General features: G+C 41.7%; 1 protein-coding gene across 13 annotated transcripts in view; it reads left to right on the top strand.

Annotated features, from left to right (window-relative positions):
- Positions 1 to 13,038: 13,038 nt before the first annotated feature.
- Dclk2 (doublecortin like kinase 2) overlaps positions 13,039 to 21,188 on the top strand; it is a 152,512-nt gene continuing 144,362 nt past the window's right edge. For 3 of the 13 annotated variants that reach the window (XM_076865325.2, XM_076865324.2, XM_076865323.2), the window contains exon 1: positions 13,049 to 13,900. In XM_076865325.2, the coding sequence (XP_076721440.1) occupies positions 13,480 to 13,900 (421 nt within the window). In that variant the 5' untranslated portion in view covers positions 13,049 to 13,479. Of the gene's footprint in view, positions 13,901 to 21,188 lie in introns of all 13 variants that reach the window. The other 10 variants (XR_013155572.1, XM_076865321.2, XM_076865328.2 and 7 more) reach the window with 8 other exon arrangements.

Below are 21,188 nucleotides of genomic sequence, written 5' to 3'. Positions count from 1 at the left end.
GACTTCCAGTTACAAAGGTTTCAGTTCATGGTTGGCTGGTTCCAAGGCAAGAACATCATGGCAGAAGGGCGTGGCAGGGGAAAGCTGCTCAGAGCAGCTGGGAGAGAGAGAGAGAGAGAGAGAACCCTTCCAGGGCACATCTGGCACACCTCCAGTGACCCACTTCCTCCAACTAGGTCCCACCTCCCAGTGGTCCAGTTAGCCCTCCGCCTAAAAGCCCCATCTGTGAACCCAGCTACCCTGGGACCATGTTTCAACATAAGACTTTGGGGAGCAATCCAAATCCAAACCATAGCGTACTGTTTTGATTGGTCCTGATTTCCATCCTTTTTTCTATAATAAAACTGAAATCATAGGTATGCAGTTGACCGTTGAACAACAAGGGGGTAAGGGCACAGGTCTCCTGTGTAGTAAAAAAATCTGACTATATTAAAAAAAAAGTCTGACTATAACTTTTTGAGTATTGGCTCTCCACAATAGCAACAAGAGGTGACTGTGAAACTGTTCTAGCAGTACAGTATGTGCTACAGTTAACTCATGCAGTTGTGAGTTACATTTGTGTATATTTTTCTCAACTGTAAATGGCACCATGCATGGACTATAAGTGTATGTGTATAAATTTTTGAAAGATTTTTAACTTTTTATAATCAATTCATAATATTTTTTGGTATGATTTTGTAGACTACTACCTACAGGGATTTTATGCATTCATGACAAACCTAACTTTTTATTAATTCCTTGGTATTTCTAGGCTGCACAATTCATCTGTCCCATTTTTTTTTTCATGAATGACTGGGGTTCAAACCCAAGTTGTTCAAGTACTTTCCTGAGTTCTGTGGATTATTCTAGTTAATTATTAAGCCTGAAGGGGTAGTGTGACCCCCTGAAATTTTAGCCAATTGTCAGAAGTGTGGGTGACCTGGAAACCTCTGAACTTGCTGCTGTTGCCTGGTGTAAGGCTGGTTTCTGGAGGACACTGCCCTTAATCTCTAAATCTGGCTTAGTCCCAGGTGGTTAGTGTCAGAAGTCACTGAACCCAGAACCGCACAGATGCTCAGGGGATCTTGTTTTTCGGGCTCACGGAACAGCATGGAGGCTTGGTTGGATGCAACGAGTAGGCTGGATATGGAATGTCCCCCAAGGGCCTGTGTTTAAGACTTGGTCCCCATCCTATGGTGTGTCTGGGAGACGGTGGAACCTTAAGGAGGTGAGGCCCAGGGGGGGAAATGAAGTCACTGAGGGCACACCCTTGTAGGGGATTTTGGAATCCTGGCCCCTTTCTGCCTTTCTTTCTACTTCCTAGTTGCCATGAGGTGAACAGGTTTCCTCTGTTCCATCATGATGTTCTATGCTGCCTCAGGCCCAAAGCAACAGGGCCAACCAACCATAGACTGAAATTTCTAAAGCTGTGAACTGAAATAAACCTTTTTCCTTTTAAGTTGATTATCTCAGGTACTTTGTCATAGCAACAGAAAGCTGACTAACACATATGCTAAGAATAACATAAGAGACCTGACAGGTAGGTAGGGCCAGATCATGTAGGCAGCGGCTCTCACCTCTGGCTGAATGTTAAATTAAATGGGGAGTTTTTAAGAGAAACCAATGTTCAGACCCCACTCAAGTCAAGTTAGACTCTCTTGTTAGACTCTCTTGGAGTGGATCCAGTCATCTGTAGTTTTATAAGTTCCTCAGATGATATAGCCCTGATGCAGGCACTGGTTGGTCATAGTGAAAAGACATTACATTTTCTTCCAAGTGTAAGGGGAAGCCAACAAAGGATCTTGAGCATGGTGACATAATCTGTCTTAAAGTTTTAAAACACTCTCTTTGGCTGTTGTGTGAAGAATATTTTATAGTATAACAAGACTGGAAGCAGGAGATTGGTTAAGGGCTCCTCTCTTCCCTTAGAGTAGAGAGAAATGGTTATATCTAGAGTGTTTTGAAGAAAGACAATGTTGATGAGCTGGATGTGGGTTATGAGACAAAGAAAGAAGTTATAGCTGAATGCCTGAATTTTTTTCTTTCTTTTTTTTTTTTTTCCTTTTTCTTTTTGTCTAAGCAACAACATAAAAGGTAATACTAATTACTATTCTAAGGAGAATGTGGTAGACTAGCCAGCACTGAATCACATGCCCACCACTGGAGCAAGGTTGAAGCCAATTTTGCCCCAAATACATGCAACCAAAGGCAGAGAAAAGATGTTGGCCAACCAAGAACGATAAGTAACTCACAGGAGCTCTATCAGCCCAGAGAACACACTGAGTAAAATAGACCTGAAGAACAAAATATAGAGTGCTTGCCTAGCATGTGAGAGGCACTGGGTTTGACTTGCAGCATCACCTATGAATAAATAAAGGTCCATCAGCAACCAAAAATATATATATTTAAAACAAACAAAGAAAAAAATATAGCTTTTTTCTTTTCTCTTTCACTTTAGGACAGACAATGAAGTCCTAAAGTCATTGAGGAGACAAGCAAGGTGAGCATCTACTCCAGTGGGGGCAGAGTCCCTAGCTCTGTCTGTCTGGAAGTTCAGGAGCAGATATTACCCAAAAGCAATGAGCACACCCGTGGCTCAGATCTTGGCTTCTAAACATCATTCCCCACTATAAGGAAGAGAAATAACAGACTCCAGGGCTAGGGCCAAAAATGTACAACGTGAGACCAAAACATATAACTAAAAGTAAAGAAGGACTAAAAAATGATGGGGTTAGCAAAAGCACACGGGAGTCAGCTTGAAAGCACTCGTTAAGTTGGAGACAATTTGAGTCTTAAATAATGATACCAGTGAATTAAAATGGGACACAGTGAGTCCAAACTGACAAAATAAATGAATATATTGAGAGTTGGAGGATGAATATGATATTTGCATGAGTTTCAGTGTGCCTTCCTTCAAAGCAGACATTAATCACAAAGAGATGTAGAATACCTCCACAGTGGAGAAACCTGGTACGTACCGAGTAATCAAAGGCTACATCAGTGACGAGACCAAGTGAAATTGAGCTCACTTGATAGGATACAGTAAGAAGAGCACAGTGTCTGTGTAATTCCTGCCAGAGACACACATCTTAAGCCTAATCCTAAGGGAAAATTGAACTAATTCCAAACTGAGAGGTTCTACACAATCACTGCCCTGGAATCTTTCAAAAGTGTCAAGGTCATGAAAATCTAATAAAGACCGAGGAAATGTTGGAGATTAATGAGGTATGAGAACCAAGTTCCAAGCACAGTTCTCCACTGTATTCTTTTGCTTAAGGGGACCTTATTGGAACATCTGACAAAATTCAAATGGATTCTGGAGAATAGATGGTAGTAGTTTATCAATGTTCATTTCCTGACTTTCAGCATTGTATCATGCTGTGTAAGAGAATGCTTAACGTATATTTATAGAAAATACATAATAAATTATTTAGTGATGATGAAACATCACATTGGCAACTTTTCCAATGATTCAGAAAAAAAAAAAATGCCTAAATACTAAACTTGCCTCTTTCCATCAGTGTGAAATTGTCAGAAGAAACTTTGTAAGGTAGAAAACTTAGGTACAGTTTTGAGTGTGCTAGATAGGATTAAAACCAAACTAAGATAGGAAAAATAATTTCATAGCTGACTGATACCATTTGCTTGTGATCTAATTCAGAGGGGACTTTCCCCTTGTTCATTTGCTGCAAATAAAGCCGTGTTTCAAAGAAACTCAGGAAGAGATGGCCGTGCAAACATGAACAGAGTTTGGAGACATGTGTTTGTAAGCCAAGAAACAGCAAGAATTGCTGGCCACCACTAGAAGCTGAAAACAGGCATGGATGGACTCTTCCCTAAGGCTTCAGAAAACACTGATCTGACAACACCCTGATTTTGAACTTTAGGTTTCCTGACCTGTAGAGGAATCAATTTCTGCTTTTGTGTGTGTGTGTGTGTGTGTGTGTTTTTAAAGTCCCCTAGGGTTTGTTTGGTTTGGTTTGGTCCTGGGGATTGATCCCATGGGTGCTTAACCACTGAGCCACATCCCCAGACTTTTTATTTTGAGAAAGTGTCTTGCTAAATTGCTTAGGGCCTGGCTAAATTGCCAGGCTGGCCTCCAACTTACAATCCTCCTGCCTCAGCTTCCCAGGTCACTGGGATTACAGATGTGCACCACCCTGCCTTGATAAGCCCCCCAGTTTTGGAGACTTGTTTGTTGGTTTTGCTTGTTTGCATTTGTTCTTTTGCAGTACTAGGGATTGAGCTATACCTCCAGCTCTTTTTATTTTTATTTTGAGACAAGGTCTTGCTAATTTGCTCAAACTGGCCTTGAACTTACTATCTTCCTGCCTCAGCCTCCCCACCCAGAGTAGCTGGGGTTACAGGATTATACCCCTGGCTTTTGCAGTCCTTTGTTATAGCAATCCTAGGAAATGAAGACTTTATCTCCAAGATTGTCACCATCACTTCCTTCATCCTGTACACTCATTCTATTCCTCTATCATAAGGGGAAGCTGTTTCCTTCCTTTTGAACCTAGGCTGGCTTGAGTGACTTTTTGAACCAATAGAATGTGATGGAGGTACATTCTGATGTTTCTGAGGGCCAGACATCTTAGGTCATGATGGGCTGAAGTCCGCCTACCCTGACTCAGCCATACTGTAAGGAAGTCCAAGCCATGTGAGGATTATGGCAGGATTATGGGGCAACAAATAGGGGTAGGAGGAGAATCAAAGAAAGGGGAGGAGGGAGAGAGGGAGGGAAAAAAAGTGTGTGCTTGGGAGGGGGGCAGGGAGGGGAGAGAGAGAGAGAGAGAGAGAGAGAGAGAGAGAGAGAGAGATCAGGACACCAGACACATGGGAGAAGTAGCCATCTTGGAAGTGTACCTCCAGTACCAGCCACCCCAGCTGATACCATATGGATCACAGACAAATTTACCCCAGCTCAACTCTCCCCAATTCCTGACCCACAAAATCATTAGCCAAGTAAAATGGCCAATTGAAGCCATTAAGTTTTTGGATCCTTTGGTCCTGAGCTATGAATAAGCAGAATACTTCTACTGCTGCCCCATTTTTGTCTCATGATGGTGCTCTGGAGAAAGTGCTAGAAATATATATCTTCCCTTCCCTGCTCCCTAGATGAACCAAACCCTATCTCCTTTCTAGAAAATAGATTAAGTGGTGCCCAACACTTATCCATGTTCCTCCCCAGTTGGCGTTGAACCTTTAACCTTCTGGTTGTGCCAAAGATTTGTTCCCAACCCTGTTTATGCCAGTTGTACATGTCTTGATTGACATGCAATGGAATAAAGCTATAGAAACCTATTAATTAAAAGTACCACATAAAGAGGGTTGTTGTAGATATGAAAACTATGCCATGAGGCAGGGGATGTGTCTCAGTGGTAAAGTGCTTGAGTAGCATGAATGAGGCCCTGGGCTCCACCCCCCTCACTGCAAAATAATAAATAAATATACATCATATTTAAAAAGAAAACAGCAGTGACCTTATTAGTAATTCATTCTTTTAAGTGTTAAAGGGATTTTTTTTTCCTTTGTGTTAAATGTGAACAAGCTGAACAAATTTCTCTCTCTCACACCCTTCCATCTTCCTCTCTCTCTCCTTCTCCTTCTCTTTCTCTTTTTGTAGTGCTGGGGATTGAACCCAGGGTCTCACACATACAAGGTACACACTACCACTGAGATACACCCCTTAGTTTCTTTATATATCATCTCTGAAAGTCTTAACACTGGATCACAGAATGAAAAGATCTATGGATTGATCACAATTTCTTGTTGGAGGACTTTAATTTTAGCAAACAACTTTATACCCTTGCTATCAAAACCTGTATTAGGATAAAACCTGTGCTCCAGAGAAGGTCTTTAACCACCCAGTAATACAGAAATGGTGACTAATTTTACCCACCCATTTAAATATAGCTTCAAAAATAAGGAAAGTCTGGGAAACCAACACAGCCTAGAGGATAAATTTAAAAAATACAGTTTCAACATCAAAATCTCACACACTGAATGAAGATTAATTAATATATCAAACAGTTGTGCGTAGGGCTAAGTTAGGGATTTTGCAGTGCATTTCTCTCTGGCCTTCCCTTATCATTCTAGGTTACTTAAGAATTCCACACTGAACTGTGTTACGAAGCTGGTAAACTACATGAAATGATGTAGGTGATTTCAATACCATTCCAGGAAAAACAGTGGAGCTATTAATAGTGGTTTATGGTACTTCCATATTGCCCAGAGACCTATCGCTTACACAGTCTGGCCATGCAAGGTGAATTAAAGTCATCTGAGAAGGCTGGAGAGATTAAGATAGTCCTTAACAAAAATAAATCTATCGGAAAATTATTTGTAATTACTTCAACATACCCTGTTTTCTACTTATTTGTAAGTACAAATTAGATTTAATATTTTTGAAGCCAATCATTTGATGTCTGAGTGTAAAAAAGAGAAGTCACTTTGGAAAAGACCTTTGTTCCCTGCACAACAAGTTGGCACCAGGACTACTTATTTGTTGAGTCAGGGATAGGGAAACCCTTCCCTCTCGGTACCTGCAGAAAATGTTGCTGGGCTCAGGGTTGTAGCCCATGGTCTGGTTTGTGGAGACCATTAGATAGCCCTGACAGTACAGGCAGTTGGGATAGAAGCCCCCAGGGACTGCTTCATTTCCTGATTTGTCTTCCTGAAGACACAGCACTTTTGAACTAAGTAAGACCCGCAGGGTTCAAGGCCTATGACAGACGCAGAAATCCTAGAGAGAAAATTATCATTAAATGAAATGAAATGAAACTCAAGGAATTGTAATTTTATAGTTAACAAACTATTAAAAATGAACATATGAGTTACATTAAGATAAATACAATCAGGTAATCACATGCATTTACCTCTTTACCTTAAATGTTTAATGTCACACACACATAAATTTTTGGTCAAATTTTATGAACAGTAAATCATGATTCATATCAGTTATTTCAGATAGGATGGTAGGACTCTTTGAAGTATCAAGGAAAGAGTATTTTTTTAATCTAAATATATCATAGGAAGATGAGTATAGAGTGCTAACGGGTAATGACCAAGTCTTAGTAGTATTGTTATTTTCATGAATAATACAAATGTATTAACATTTTGATATTTCAAATACAGATATGGAGGACAGATTATTTGTCCTAAAAAAACCCCAGCTAATTTACATTATAAGCCTACTGTATGCATAAAATAATTAATTTTAAACTACAAATTCCCGAAGACAGATTTCCTTGTGATGAATGGACTTTGAAAGCTTGCAATGAACAATTTCTAGAGGTAGCATACCCTGGGGCCAATTTCTATCTCTGCTGTTTCATCTTTTCTCATTTCCTTTTCTAGAATCTGTTTTTTTAGGTGATAACTTCCTATTAATCATTCTGAAACATTTATTATCCTTTAAGTACATCTGTCATTATTTTAATCTAACATTTATAATGACATGAGCATAGTTTGTCACATTCAGTATTTGTACAAACATTTAATGTGCTACTGAGAAGACAACACTAAAATCATGGTTGATTATTAGACAAATATATATATATATTTTAATTTTAAATGACAAAAAAATAAATAAGAAAAAATAAATAAATAAGATAAAGCCTAGGCACAAAGGGCAAATTTTATAGGCACAAAGGACAAATTTTATACTGAGTTTGGAAAATTGGATTCTGTGGAAGCAAACTGAGAGTAATATAGTATTTTTCCATTGTCTTTCACTTTTTGTTTTTAAAGAGAGAGAGAGAATTTTTTAATATTTATTTTTTAGTTTTCGGCGGACACAACATCTTTGTTTGTATATGGTGCAGAGGATCGAACCCGGGTCGCAGGCATGCCAGGCGAGCGCACTACCGCTTGAGCCACATCCCCAGCCCATCTTTCACTTTAAAAAAAATTTTTTTTTTTGTAGCTGTAGATGGACAGAGTGCCTTTATTTTATTTGTATATGGTGTTAAGGATCGAACATGCTAGGCAAGTGCTCTGCCCCTGAGCTACAGCCCAGCCCTCACTTTTGATATTATTAAAATAATTGTGGAAATAACGTGGCTCTGTGTTCCCTCCCAGATAGGGATAAAATTAGTTACCTAGATTTTCTTCTCAGGAAGATTTAATAGAAAAAGAAACCAAATTCCTATGAAAATATTTGCTAAATGATTTTAATGGTTTGTGTTGTTTTCATTTTAACAGTTATTGCAGATGAGCCAGCAAATGACATAACTGAATATAATTAGGAATATAGCAAATTTCCATGAAATGTGGTCCTAGACACTTTGGAAGTTAAATGTCCCAATGGGAAGGAAGAACCAGGGTTTTCTCGTGGGAAAAGAAAAAAAAAAAGTATGTTGTAAGTTCTATGTAATGAAAGCACACATATTTGAATTTTTCTTCATGTGTCTGGTATTTTCACTTAAAAAGTTAACTTGCAGTTAAACCAATGAACTAAACTTGAATTTCATGAACCCAAAGAGGTGGTTTTAATAATTTCCTCATATATATTTGTGAAGAAGTCATTGATATATCTGCAAAGTGCTATAAGAACCATGGATGAAAAGGGCAGCAAAAATTCCACCATGAAACAACTGAGAAAAATGTGGCTGGGCTCCTTTTCCAGTCTGGGAGCAGGTTATGGGGTAGGCATGGAGCGCACCTTTCTGAACCTTTCTGCTTTATCACCTTTCCCATTAAAGCTTAATAGAAAATATAATGATTTATAATCATTAAAGATAGTGATTTTTTAAAAAAATTATGCTTCATTTCAAAAACTCAAGTCTATAGTCACTAGGCTGGAAAATAGTTGTTTCATCACTTTTACTTCTGGGAGAAATGCTTGGCACAGAGTGAACTGGAATGAAAACATGAGACAGCAGAAAGTCCCAGCACAGAGCAGTCTAAAAGGCTCCTAGGCATCCTTTATGTAATAGGTAATGGAGGCGCTGGAACACTGCCTTTAAAAATATAAGTTTATGGCCAAAGTGAAGATAAGCCAAGGACTTTGAGAAATAAAGTAAGATGAAGCAAAACCAGGAAAATTCAAGCTAATTTCTTATGTAAAGATCACTGCCCAATATAGTGGTGAACTCCTGTAATTCCAGCAACTGCAGAGGCTGAGGCAGGAGGATTGCAAGTTTGAGGCCAGTCTCAACAACTTAGCAACACAGGCAGACCCTGTCCCAAAATAAAAAATAAAAAGGGCTGGGAATGTGGCTCAGTGGTTAAGTGCCCCAGGGTTCAATACCTAGTATCTAAAGGAGTCTCATTTAAACAAATTATGCTAAATAAGGTGTTGAGCAGAGGAAGGAGTTGACACTTGGCTAAAAGGCAACTGTAAATTGTACTGTTAACCTGTGTGGTTCAGCGTAGAGAGCAAAGAACATTGCTTTTCTGCCTGACCTGCTTGAGTTTTTCTATTCCAAGTGACATTTAGATGATCCCTCTTGCATAAAACCAACAAAAATTTTATATCCACTAGATAATACATGATTGAAAATTTCTATGTATCAATAGCAAAAAGGAGTCATTTCTTATTATGTATAGAAAGGAGAAGCATTTTAAAAATTAAACTGAATTGCCCATATCTGAGAAATGAAGCAATTTTAGAATATACACAAAAGATTTTATTCAAGCAAGCATTAGGTTAAAGAAGTTAGGAAAGGGTAAAGAGGAAATTCACAACCAAGAGAGGGCTAAGGTCAAGGCAGGCTTCCAGAGAGTGAAGCCCTTTAAGTCAGGATTTTGCAACCACCAAAGAGAATTAGACCATCTCTGGAAGGATGAATGATTAACAAATCAGATGGTGTGCATCTATTAGAAAAAAGAGTGGGGGAGGGGAGAAAGAAGCTCAACAAAGGAATTGCCAGTTAAATTTCTTCAAATTCTGCAAATGCATCAAAGAGGAGAATCTGCTTTGGTTTTATATCTTTTAAGTCATAACCCACATTCATTAGCAGTTGCCTCCCTAGTGTCGCCAAAGTTTGTTTGCATTATAATTATAATTATAATTATTATTATTATTCCTGAATAAACCTTCAAATTTTGGCCACTTGCATCTTGATATAGATCATATCCATTAAGTAAACTTATGGAAAATGATTGTGTCTTAATTCTTATATGAGGGTCACAGGTAAGATTCTTCCAACAAACAGATACAGAGTAGGTAGTATCAATTTTTTTATATCTTTTTTTTTTTTTTATGTGGTGCTGTGGATGGAACCCAGTGCCTAATGCATGCAAGGCAAGTGCTCAACCCCTGAGCTACACCCCAGCCCCAATAGTATCAATTTTTAAAAACCAAGTAACAGTTTTGGGAATACTTCTTTCCCCATCCCAGTTGAAAAGTAGTCATCTTAGGGATATAATGTTAGGGAGTAATGTTAAAATGTCAGCATGTTAATATATAATTTTAGTCACTATTTAAGAAGGGCCAAATCTTTTATCAAGGATCCTTGAGTGTGAAAATGTGTGTGTAAAGATTAAATGATTTAAGCCTGTGGTACCAGACCACAAGATGACCTGAATAATTCCTAACTTGTCACACACCCTTGGGTACTTTCTTTCCACAATGAACAGGGCTGATCTGCATAACCTATTATGGCTATTATAGAAGTGATATGCTATCCCTTCCAATGATATATCAAGGATGTTTGCTCTAGAGGCAAGTAGCCCTAAAGAAAGGTGCTCTGACATGGAGCTATAGACCTCCTGTAAGAGAGTAAGCCTTCTTGGAAGTGGACCTTTCAGCTCCAGTCAGACCTTCAGATGACTATAGCCCCAGTAAATGTCTTGACTGCAATCATGTGAGACCCTGAGGTAAACTGTTTTGGATTCCTAACATGCTGAAACTCCTGAGATACTTGTGTTTGTTGTGGCATATGGCTAAATTTGGGACTAAAGAAATAGATTTCTAGATCTTCCCTCCACCAAGAAATACTAATAACAAAACAAATGAGCTACCCATCTTAAGCTATTTACAAAGTTCCTACGTTCTGAAGTTACTTGAATTTAGATGGAGCCTTATCTTAAGGAATTTGCCATCGAGTTCCTTGTCTCAAAGTGTTGTACTAAGATCATCAGCACTGGCATTATCTGGGAGCTTGTTAGAAATGCAGAATCTCAAACAGACATTATTATTACTGTGTGTATATATGTGACTGCATGACCAATATGATTCTGCAACCTGTTATTCAGAAAAATAAGAAATTATATCCCATCTGATTCAAATGTATGATATGTCAAGGTCATTGTACTGTCATGTGTAACTAATTAAAACAAATAAATAATAAAAAAAAAGAAATGCAGAATCTCAAACTTTATCCTAGACCTAATAAATTAGAATCTACATTTTAATGAGATTCTTGCATGACATATAGGTATGTTAAAGTTCGTGAAAAAAAAACACTGGGGATGTATTTGACACATAATGTTACAATCTGGAAACTCTACCTATATATTAGGGATACCCAAACACAAAACAAATACATGAATAAACAAACCAACCAACCAACCAACCAAAGGAAACAAAAAACCAGGTGGAGAAGCTTATCCCCAGAAATTCATCTGGGTTGAGGCCTGTCATGGCTGTGGACCTAATTATACCGCAGGGTTCTGTGGTGGGGGGGGGGGGGAGAACTACATTAAAGGCTTAGATCACCTCTGCCTTCCCAGCACACTGTTATTCTGATTCTCAAGTCAGGTATGCCCAGGTGTGTCCCCAGGAATGCCTTGGAGGAACTATTGTGCTGGAGGTGAAAAACTGGCAGCGCAGTGGTGGTGTTGGTGGTGGGGGATGAAGTGACTTGGAAGATGCTGAAGGTGGTCGGTTGGATGTGTTTCCTCCTTCTCTTACTCATGCTCTTCTAGGACTCATCTCATTCCAAGAAAAGTGTTTATGCCTTTCTACCTTCATGGTCGGTTTGGAATTCTTCCCTAGGGCCACCGGAAGAACCAGAGTGCTGAGTAACCCAAGGTTTTATGGGTCAGATGGGAATCACTTCTGACCTTGTTTCTCCAATGGCAATACCGAAATAACTACCCTTTGGAAACATGCTTTTACTGTTGACCAGACACTACTAAGATAAAGATTTCCACTATGATGGGTGTTTCCCAGTATTGCATTGGTATTCTTTCGGGAGCAGCTCAGATTGACATCAAATACCCCTAAAGTGAGTGGGTGGGGGGTTGGGTGCAGGGCTCCTCTTTCCCAGGCTCAGGCATCCTCAGTGATGGAAACCATGCCTAGCACATGGCATACTCTCAATAAATATTTGTTGATCATATCCATCCCTCAGAACCCAGGAACTTCTGATAACTCCTTGATTCAGTTACTGAACCTGCCATATTAGCGAATCTGCAATGGGAAGTGTGAAGTCTGTTTTCTCAAAGAATTTTTAAATAAAGCAATACATATGCTGTATTTAAAAAAAAAAATAATAATAATAATAATAAATCTTGTGCCCAAACTCCTCGCTGTTTCGGATTTCTGCCTGGCTTGGCCTCGGCGTCTCACGGGGAGGCGGGTAGGGGATGTGCTCCCTGCCCTTGACTCTCCTTCCTTTGTAGTTTTTGGCCTGCGCGTTTACGCTTCCAGGCGGAGGAGCGAGTGCCGCGGCTGCGCCCATTAGCGCTGCGCCGGGTAGTAGCTGTCAGGCGGGCGGGGCTGCCTAGGACCCGGGAGGAGCCGCTCCTCGCGCGCGGCATCGCCCCCGCGCCCGCCGGTCCGGCCTCCGCTCCCCGGCCCGCGCCCTCTCCGGAGGTTTGGGCCTCCCTGAGGGGCCAGAAGCCCTGTGGGCCCTGACAGCCGGCCCGCCTCGGCGCGGATGCCGGCGGGTGGGCTGGGCCCGCCGGCTGCGTGGGAGGAGGGCTGCATTATTTCCCGCTAGGGCCGGCGCGGGGGGAGGACGGGCCCTGCCCGGACGCGGAGCCCCGGACGGCGCGCGCTGCGGAACCGGCGGGGCCTGGGCGCGCACTGGGCGGCGGCGCGGCGTCCGGGGCTGGGGCCGGGCGCTCTCCCACGCTCGCTCCCCTCCCCCCGCCTTCCTTCCTTCCCCTCGGCGCTCCCGGGAGCGGTGGGCGGACGCGAGCCGCGGCGGGCGCCCGAGCTTTGTGTGCGCCCGCGGGCCCCGGGCGAGCCTCGGGCGGCCCAACTTTGCCGCTCCCGACCGGCTCCCGAGCGGGAGTTGTGAGGCGTGGCCGGTGGAGGAGGCGCTTGGGGGGGCGTGGGGCTCCCCAGCTGGCGGGAGGACGGAGCGATCCGCGCTGGACAATGAGCTGGGCAGCTCCAAGCCGCGGCCACTTTTAGCTGGGGGCGTGGGTCGGCCCGCGCCTCCGCGGCTCAGCGGCCCCACCTGCGAGGAGAGGGCGGGATGCCCGAGCCAGGTGCGCCGGTGCTTTAAGGCCCCGCGCAGCCGGACCTCTCTCCACGGCCGCTCGCGTCGCCTCTGGGCTGCCTGGGACGTGTTTTTGAGGAGAGCTTTCTGAGCAGCCGCGATGGCCAGCACCAGGAGTATTGAGCTGGAGCACTTTGAGGAGCGGGACAAAAGGCCGAGGCCGGGGTCTCGGAGGGGGGCGCCCAGCTCCTCCGGGGGCAGCAGCAGCTCGGGCCCCAAGGGGAACGGGCTCATCCCCAGCCCAGCTCACAGTGCCCACTGCAGCTTTTACCGCACGCGGACCCTGCAGGCCCTCAGCTCGGAGAAGAAGGCCAAGAAGGCGCGTTTCTACCGGAATGGGGACCGCTACTTCAAAGGCCTGGTCTTTGCCATCTCCAGCGACCGTTTCCGGTCCTTCGATGCGCTCCTCATGGAGCTCACCCGCTCCCTATCCGACAACGTGAACCTGCCCCAGGGCGTCCGCACCATCTACACTATCGACGGCAGCCGGAAGGTCACCAGCCTGGACGAGCTGCTGGAAGGTAGGAGGGACGGGCACCGCGCTGCAGGTGCGGCGGAGCGCGCTGGCAGGTGCAGCGGCCGCGGGCCAGAGCGCACCCGCCCGCCCTGCGCAGAAGGGAGCCTGCGGGGCGCTTTCTAGGCGGCCGGGGGAACTGCAAGCTTCTGCTGCTCTGTGGGTTGTGTGTACGAGGGTGGAGGGGACGCCCACAGTACTCTTTCCTTCTTAAGATATTTGCTTTTAAAAAAAGAAAGAAAAAATCAGAAGCAAAATTAGGCGTTGGTGGCACCTCTTGAGATTGGCTAACTTCTTTTTGTTCGAGTGCAAACTACTTGGAAACATGACTCTTCCTTTAGCTTGGGCAGTCGCCTACTTAATAAGCTGTTTAGCCCTTGGCCTGGACCCCAAGTGCAGGCACTTGTGGTGTCCCAATGTATGGGATGCTGTTATACTTGCTCTACGCAGAAGCTGTGACTGTGAAATGCTCTGGGTTGGCTTTCCTGGATTGGCTTGCTGCAGAAGTCACTTCAGGTGAAAAGGGGGTGAGGCTGGACAGAAGTCCCAACTTTGGCTGCATGTTGGATCACCATAGGGTCTTTCAAAAATAGGGGTGCCTGGCTTTCACCCCTAGATATCCTGATTGTATTGGGGTGTGGCTTGGGTATTTAGCATTTTGAAAGCTCCCTAGGTGATTTTAATGAGCAGCCAAGATTGAGAACCACTGTGTTAAGGGTTTTCCACATTGGATTGGAAATGAGGTGAATCAAGGTCAGTCTCTCTTGCTTCCTCCCCTAATGAGAGTACCTAGTTGGAATGATAGAAGCCATTGGAATCAGCAGTTGAGGCCTATTATAAATTACTAACCCCGGTATGACCACCATGCATCACTCAAATGGACTTAAATTAGTTGTATGTTGGATCATTATTGAATTCCTGCAATATTTTTTTCTTCTTCTCAGGGAGAAAAACTTTACTAGTAGTTAAGAACCTGTTTGCAGTTCTAAACAGCATCCAGAAAGATCAGGCCAAACCCAAGTATGTGTTGACTGCATATTTTCATGAAGTTAGTGCTCATGCATCTATCTTAATGCAAATGGAACAGTCATAGCACTATTGTCTTGGTATAGGGAGGAAACTCATCATTGAGCCAGGTGTTTTCCTTATATTATCTCAATGTGCTAGTTTATTATGTTCTGAAGGCATTATATTCATCTTACAGATGAGGAAACTTAAGTTTCCTCTTTAAAAAAGTGCCTTGTCTCATGTAGTCATATGAGTCCTGTAAGAGGTTGAGTTTCTTGCTTTGTACGGTGGCGCATGCCTGTAATCCCAGTGGCTATAGGGGCTGAGTCAGGAGGATAACCAGTTCAAAGCCATTCTCAGCAATTTAGCGAGACCCTGTCTATGTATAAAGTATAAAAAAGGGCTAGGGATGTGGCTCAGTGTTAAGTGCCCCTGGGTTCAATCCCTAGTACCAAAAAAGGTTGTGTTTCTCTATGTAGGCACTTTTATCAGAAGTTTTCTTTGCTTTGGTTAGAGGACAGTACTGCTGAAATTAAGTTGTTTCTTCAGTCTGTATATACATTCTCTAGTTCAGTCCAGTGTTCTGATTTTAAAGACTTTCAGAAGGAGGTGAAGATTTTTGTAGCAGTATAAGTAAAATGAAGATGGGCTGTCAAAAGGGCTGTATATCTCTTTTCTTAATTGTGGTAAGTACTTAAAAGCAACATTTGCCTAGATATTTCTAAACTGAGTAATTTCTAACTGATCCAAGGTCAAGAGTTGCAGCCCCGTGGAAGGATCCAGGCAACCAATGCCTATTGCCTAAGCCTTCGTTACTCACTTCCCTTTCAGATACTGTTCCAGGGGTGTCTCGGGAGGGTCAACAATTTTGATATCCTCTGAACTAATTTAACAATGTATTTTCTACATAAAATTAAGGACCTTTTAAGATGAATATCATAGAAAGATGATCAAAATGACTATTTTCTGTATAAATGAGAGCACAATTACATATGCAGGCTGTTGTCACTACACAGAGGATGCTTGGCCCACTGGGTCTAATTCTTAAACTATAGTTTCAACCACAAATCGACAACGAATTTACTTCAAATCATTCATTTGCTAATGTTTGGAAAATAGGGATTTGGAAAAACACTATGTAGAGTCCAGATTATACCACAATACAATAAATAATGATGTCGTTATAACAGTTTATAGAGCAAATGTTTCTTTGGCTTTGCCCACTTCTTTCAAGCAGTTTTAATGTAATAAAATTACTACAAAAGAAGAAACTATGGGCAGTCTTTTTTTTTCCTCCATAGAATTCTTTGTCTAATAGACATAGAATGTCTATTAGACAAAGTCCCATAGAATAGATCTTTGTCTAATTCTTGAGTTTCCCACAAGGTGAGTGAAATACCTCATAGTAATGCATTTTTCAAAAGATAACCATCATTGCTTAATATCCTTTCAGAATGCAGATAGCTTTAAGTTTTATTTAAAATCTTCTTCATAAAGAAGAACCAATCATTTATCTGTGAAGTTATTTGTATCAATAGAAACAGGTCTGTAGTATTGCCCATGTCGTCAATTTTTTTATTTCATTTAGTTAACTGGTTTTTTCTCCAACTTTGTCATTTTTAATAAAGACTCTTAGGCAGTATTTTATACCCTTGTGTTCCTATCTTCTCTCCTCTGCATCTTCCATCTCATGGAACTTGTAGTTTAGGAGACAGTGTTTTTTCTGAATGCCCTCATCAGGGAATAGGAAGTAATGACTCAAGACAGCAAGGCTGGAGCCCTCAAAGTGCCATGGAACTCAGATGACAAAAGAAATTTGCATGACCCAGATTTTTTTTTTCTTCTGCCCTTGACCTTGAGAGTCTCAGGAGGCTAAAAGCTGTTCTAGAGTTAGCCAGCACTCCTCTAGCACTACACTAAACCATCAGGCACCTTCAGTTTATTGATTTACCCACCCTCTGGCTGGATTAATTTCACTGAATCGATGCTGTGCATTCCTGTAATCCTGTTTTTTCTTTACTACTGGATGGGGACCTCCTTTTATAGGAGAACTGAGACCCCCTAACTGTCAGTGTTGGGAAAATGAGCTGAGCTGTCCCAGCTGTGAGCCTGCCTAGCCTTGAGTAGTCTTAAGAGCCAACTGAGGGCATCTGAGGCCCTCTTAAGCAGGGCTGAGTCAGAATTCCTAGCCTCAATTCTGCTGCAGTCCTCTTCCCTTCTGAGCATTTTGGTTATATTTGGAAAATTTTATGTCTTGAAGAGATAAAGGATACTTACTAGAAACAGTGTCTGATTACATCAAGTTTGCTGGGTTCTGCTAACTGGATTTGAGAAATTCACCTCAGTTACCTGGCCTCAGTGTGTTTTTCTGTAGAACTATAGGTTGGCAGATCCCCTTTCTGGGTTGGGTCTCTTCTAGACTAATGGTATGTACCTTTTCCTACCTGAGTGGTTATTTACAGAGTGTCTGATGGCCTGGGCCACCTTTTCTTGTCCAGAAACTGTCATTCAGAAAACTGTAAATGCCCTTTTACCAAGCTGTGAGAGGAGTTTGTGGCTCTGAAAAAGTATTTACCTAGAGCCAAACATAGTCACAGATACTTCTTGCTGCTTCTCACATTCCAAAGTAAAATGTCATTTTATGTTGTTTCTACCTTTTACCCCTTTGTAAAAGATAGGTAAGCTGGATACTTGGCATGTGAGATAATTTTGATAATTTGATTATTGGTAGTTTAATTCCTTTATGAAGTTAACTTGAACATCTCAGAAAAATAAGGTTCTAAAGTAAAGCACCTGGGGTTCTCTGCCAAACCTAGTTTACTGCACCTGTTTGGTTAGGTTGGCATCTTTGAAGGTGTTAAAGACCCCCAAATACAGGGTCTGAGAGAGTTTGAAGTAAAATGAGGCTCCATAAGAACCCAGATTGTACTTAGTCCCCCCTTCCCCAAAAAAGTAGATTTTAAAGAAATAATAAAAACTGTGCTTTTGGAACATGTTATGGTGAGATGAGAAATCTAAATCCCATGAGATATTTGCATAAGAAGTCAGTAGTTCCTATAGGACAATTTAACATTGAATCCTACATCTGCAAAGCCTTCTTTTTTAAAAAATTATTTTTTTCTTTTCAGTTATACATGACAGTAGTATTTTGACATACCATACATACATGGAGTATAACTTCCCATTCTTGTGGTTGTACATGATGTGGAGTTACACTGGTCGTGTACTCATGTATGAACATAGAAAAGTTGTGTCTGATTCATTCTACTGTCTTTCCCCATCCTTTCCCCGCTCTGCCCTCTTCCAACCTGGTGACCCCCTTCCCCACATTGTGAGTCAGCATCTGCATATCAGAGAGAACATCCAGCCTTTGGTTTTTTGGGATGAGCTTATTTTACTTAGCATGATAGTCTCTAGTTCCATTCATTTATGGGAAGATGCCATAATTTCATTCTTCTTTGTGACTGATTAATATTCCATTGTGTATATGTACCACATTTTCTTCATCCATTCATCTGTTGAAGGGCACCTAAGTTGGTTCCATAGCTTAGCTATTGTGAATTGAGCTGCTATAAACATTGATGTGGCTGCATTACTATAGTGTGCTGATTTTAAGTCCTTTGGGTATATGTCAAGGAGTGGGATAACTGGGTCAAATGGTAGTTCCATTCCAAGTTTTCTGAGGAATCTCCATCCTGCTTTCCATATTGGCTGCAACAGTTTGCAGTCCCACCAGCAATGTATGAGTGTGTCTCTTCCCCCACATCCTTGCCAACACTTATTGTTACTTGTATTCTTGTTAATTGCCGTTCTGAGTGAGGTGAAATCTCAGTGTAGTTTTAATTTGCACTTCTTTAATCTTCAAAGTCTTGTTTACCTGCCAGACTTCTGGATTAGTCAAGACCCTCTTCAAATATTGCCTGTGAAGTCTTTCCTCAGACTTCTGTGCAGAAGGTCTTGAACAGTTGCTGATTGAGAGCACACTGTGTGTCAGGCATCCCTTTCTCCTGCTGGACCAGAGTTGCCCTCTGGGAATTCACGATTTAGGGGAAAAGAGAGAATGAGCATCAACACACGGGATGGCTTCAGCTAAAATGCTATCTATGAGGTGGTGATGGGACAGGGCTAGAGGGCTGTGGCTGGGAGATGGGAGGAGGAGCCAGAGGAATGGCTACTGTAGCCAGAATCTGAGGTCTCCCTTCCTCTGCCTGAACTGCGTTTCTTTTGTAATCTGTGCTTTGGAGTCTAATTAGGGATAGTTTTGGATCTCTTTTGCACTAGACTGAGACCAGTCTGAAGTTGGGGATCTTAGACACACCATAAATTAATTGATTAGATTACTCAGAATAATTTTACCGTTAACTCTCTTGCTGATCAAGGGAGGTTTTGTGTGAATTAAGCTTGAATGGGGTTGTCCCATTTTAATATTAATTAAATTAAATTTTAATTTTCTCAAAATTAAACAACAAAACAAAACAAACCTTAAAAAGAGCTCCCCTTTGTTCAATCCCCAGTACCTGAGGGAGGGAGAGGTTAATAGTTGGGGGAAATCTGTGCTAACTCACCATGTGGTGGGAACAACTCTTAATAATACCTTCTTCAGATCTCAGTGTCGTCTTCGTTTCCTTAAGAAAAATGAGATGTGCTTTAATACAGCTGCATAATCCCTTTCCAGAGGTAACAGGAAAAGAAATTTTCATCTGAAGAGTAATTCTAAAGGAGGAAAAAGGAAAGTATTTGAGGAAAGCGTTTATGAGATTAAAGTATGATACAGTGATACTTTGGAAGTTATAAGACAAGATCAATATTTCATGAGGTTTTAAGCTATGGAAATGGATAATTTATGGTCCTGTGATATGGAATGAAGAAAATTAGATTCTCTTGGACAGTAATTATCAATCTGTGTTCTTTATTCTCCGATGGGGCCTGGTGGAATCTGGATGGTCCTTTTTCCTCAACCCCATCCTCCCACCCCACTACTTGTTTTTGTCTGTTCTGGTGAAATCAGCCACAACCTTAAGAATCTTGAGATCCTTTTCTTCCCCCCAGTGCTACTGTTTACCAGATGTTTTGTGTGCAGTGATTGTGTGAGGTTCTGTACCTCTTTATCTCATACCTGACAGACTGAAGAAATGGGAAAATACTGGTTTGCTGAGACCAATTTATATACATTTTATTACACTGTAACATCAACATCTCAAAGTTACTGAAATAACTTACAGTGGTGGTCTACTATGTTATCTTTTGTATCTTAAATTATATGTATCACAGTAGACAGACATATGATCCTTGATCTCTTCTTTTGAACTGTTCTATACACTTCAGATTAATTTTAAACTAATAACAATGTGATTCTTTATCATTCAGTGATTGACATTGTCTTTCCCAAAACCCTTGCTTTTTCAAGAGAAGAAAAAAGAGGTTATAGAAACTCACTACTGATTATGTTCATTAACTTTGTGTTGGAAGAAGTAGCCCAATGTATATTTGTGTTTTATTGTTTCATTATTTTAGTAGTCAAAGCCAGTAGCTGGAAGGTTCCACATGAGCCCTACACGGAATTTAACTCTTAGTAGATCTTGGTGTGCAGTGTGTGGCTTCTTAATATATGATAGTGGGTCTTTGGCATTTTACAACAAAATGTGTGCTTGCAACTTTTTGCCTCTAATTCTGGGAACAACATTTGAAGCTGCATAAGCCTTATTCTACTTATTATTACTATTTTTATTATTTGGTGCTGGGAATTGATCCCAGGGCCTTACTTGTGCTAAGTGTGTGTACTCTGTCACTGAGCTACATGGCCAGCCATGGTCCTCCTTCTGTACAGCACCATGGTAGACATTTTGAGCTAGTGAACATCCTTTCCTCTGCTATTTTCTGCTCCCTCTCACCCCTTAAACATCATCACCTCTTTCTCTTGGACAAACATCTGGTTTTTGAACCCTTCATCACCTTTACTGAATCTTTTTAAGTCGGTCTCACTATTATTTGCTTAAAACTGGGGCCTAATCTTCCCTCTTTGTGAGACTCAGGGACAGAGGAAGAAGGTGTGAAACAGAGTCCCCAGAAATTGGGGCAACTCTTTGTCAGCTTTCATTGTGACCAAAATGCGTGACACCAACAATTTAGAGGAGGAAAGAGCTATTTGGGCTCTGTTTTGGAGGTTTTAGTCCACAGTCAGCCAGCTGCATTGCTTTGGGTCTGAAGTGAGGCCGAACATCATGGGGAAGGGCAAGGAGGAGAGGAAAGATGCTCGGCTCACGGAAGCCAGGACACGGGGAGGGAGA

Source organism: Callospermophilus lateralis, chromosome 8 (genome assembly GCF_048772815.1).
Source record: "Callospermophilus lateralis isolate mCalLat2 chromosome 8, mCalLat2.hap1, whole genome shotgun sequence".
In the NCBI taxonomy this organism is placed as follows: Eukaryota; Metazoa; Chordata; class Mammalia; order Rodentia; family Sciuridae; genus Callospermophilus; species Callospermophilus lateralis.
Note: the sequence above shows the minus strand (reverse complement) of the source record. Positions and strands in the feature narration are given on the sequence as shown.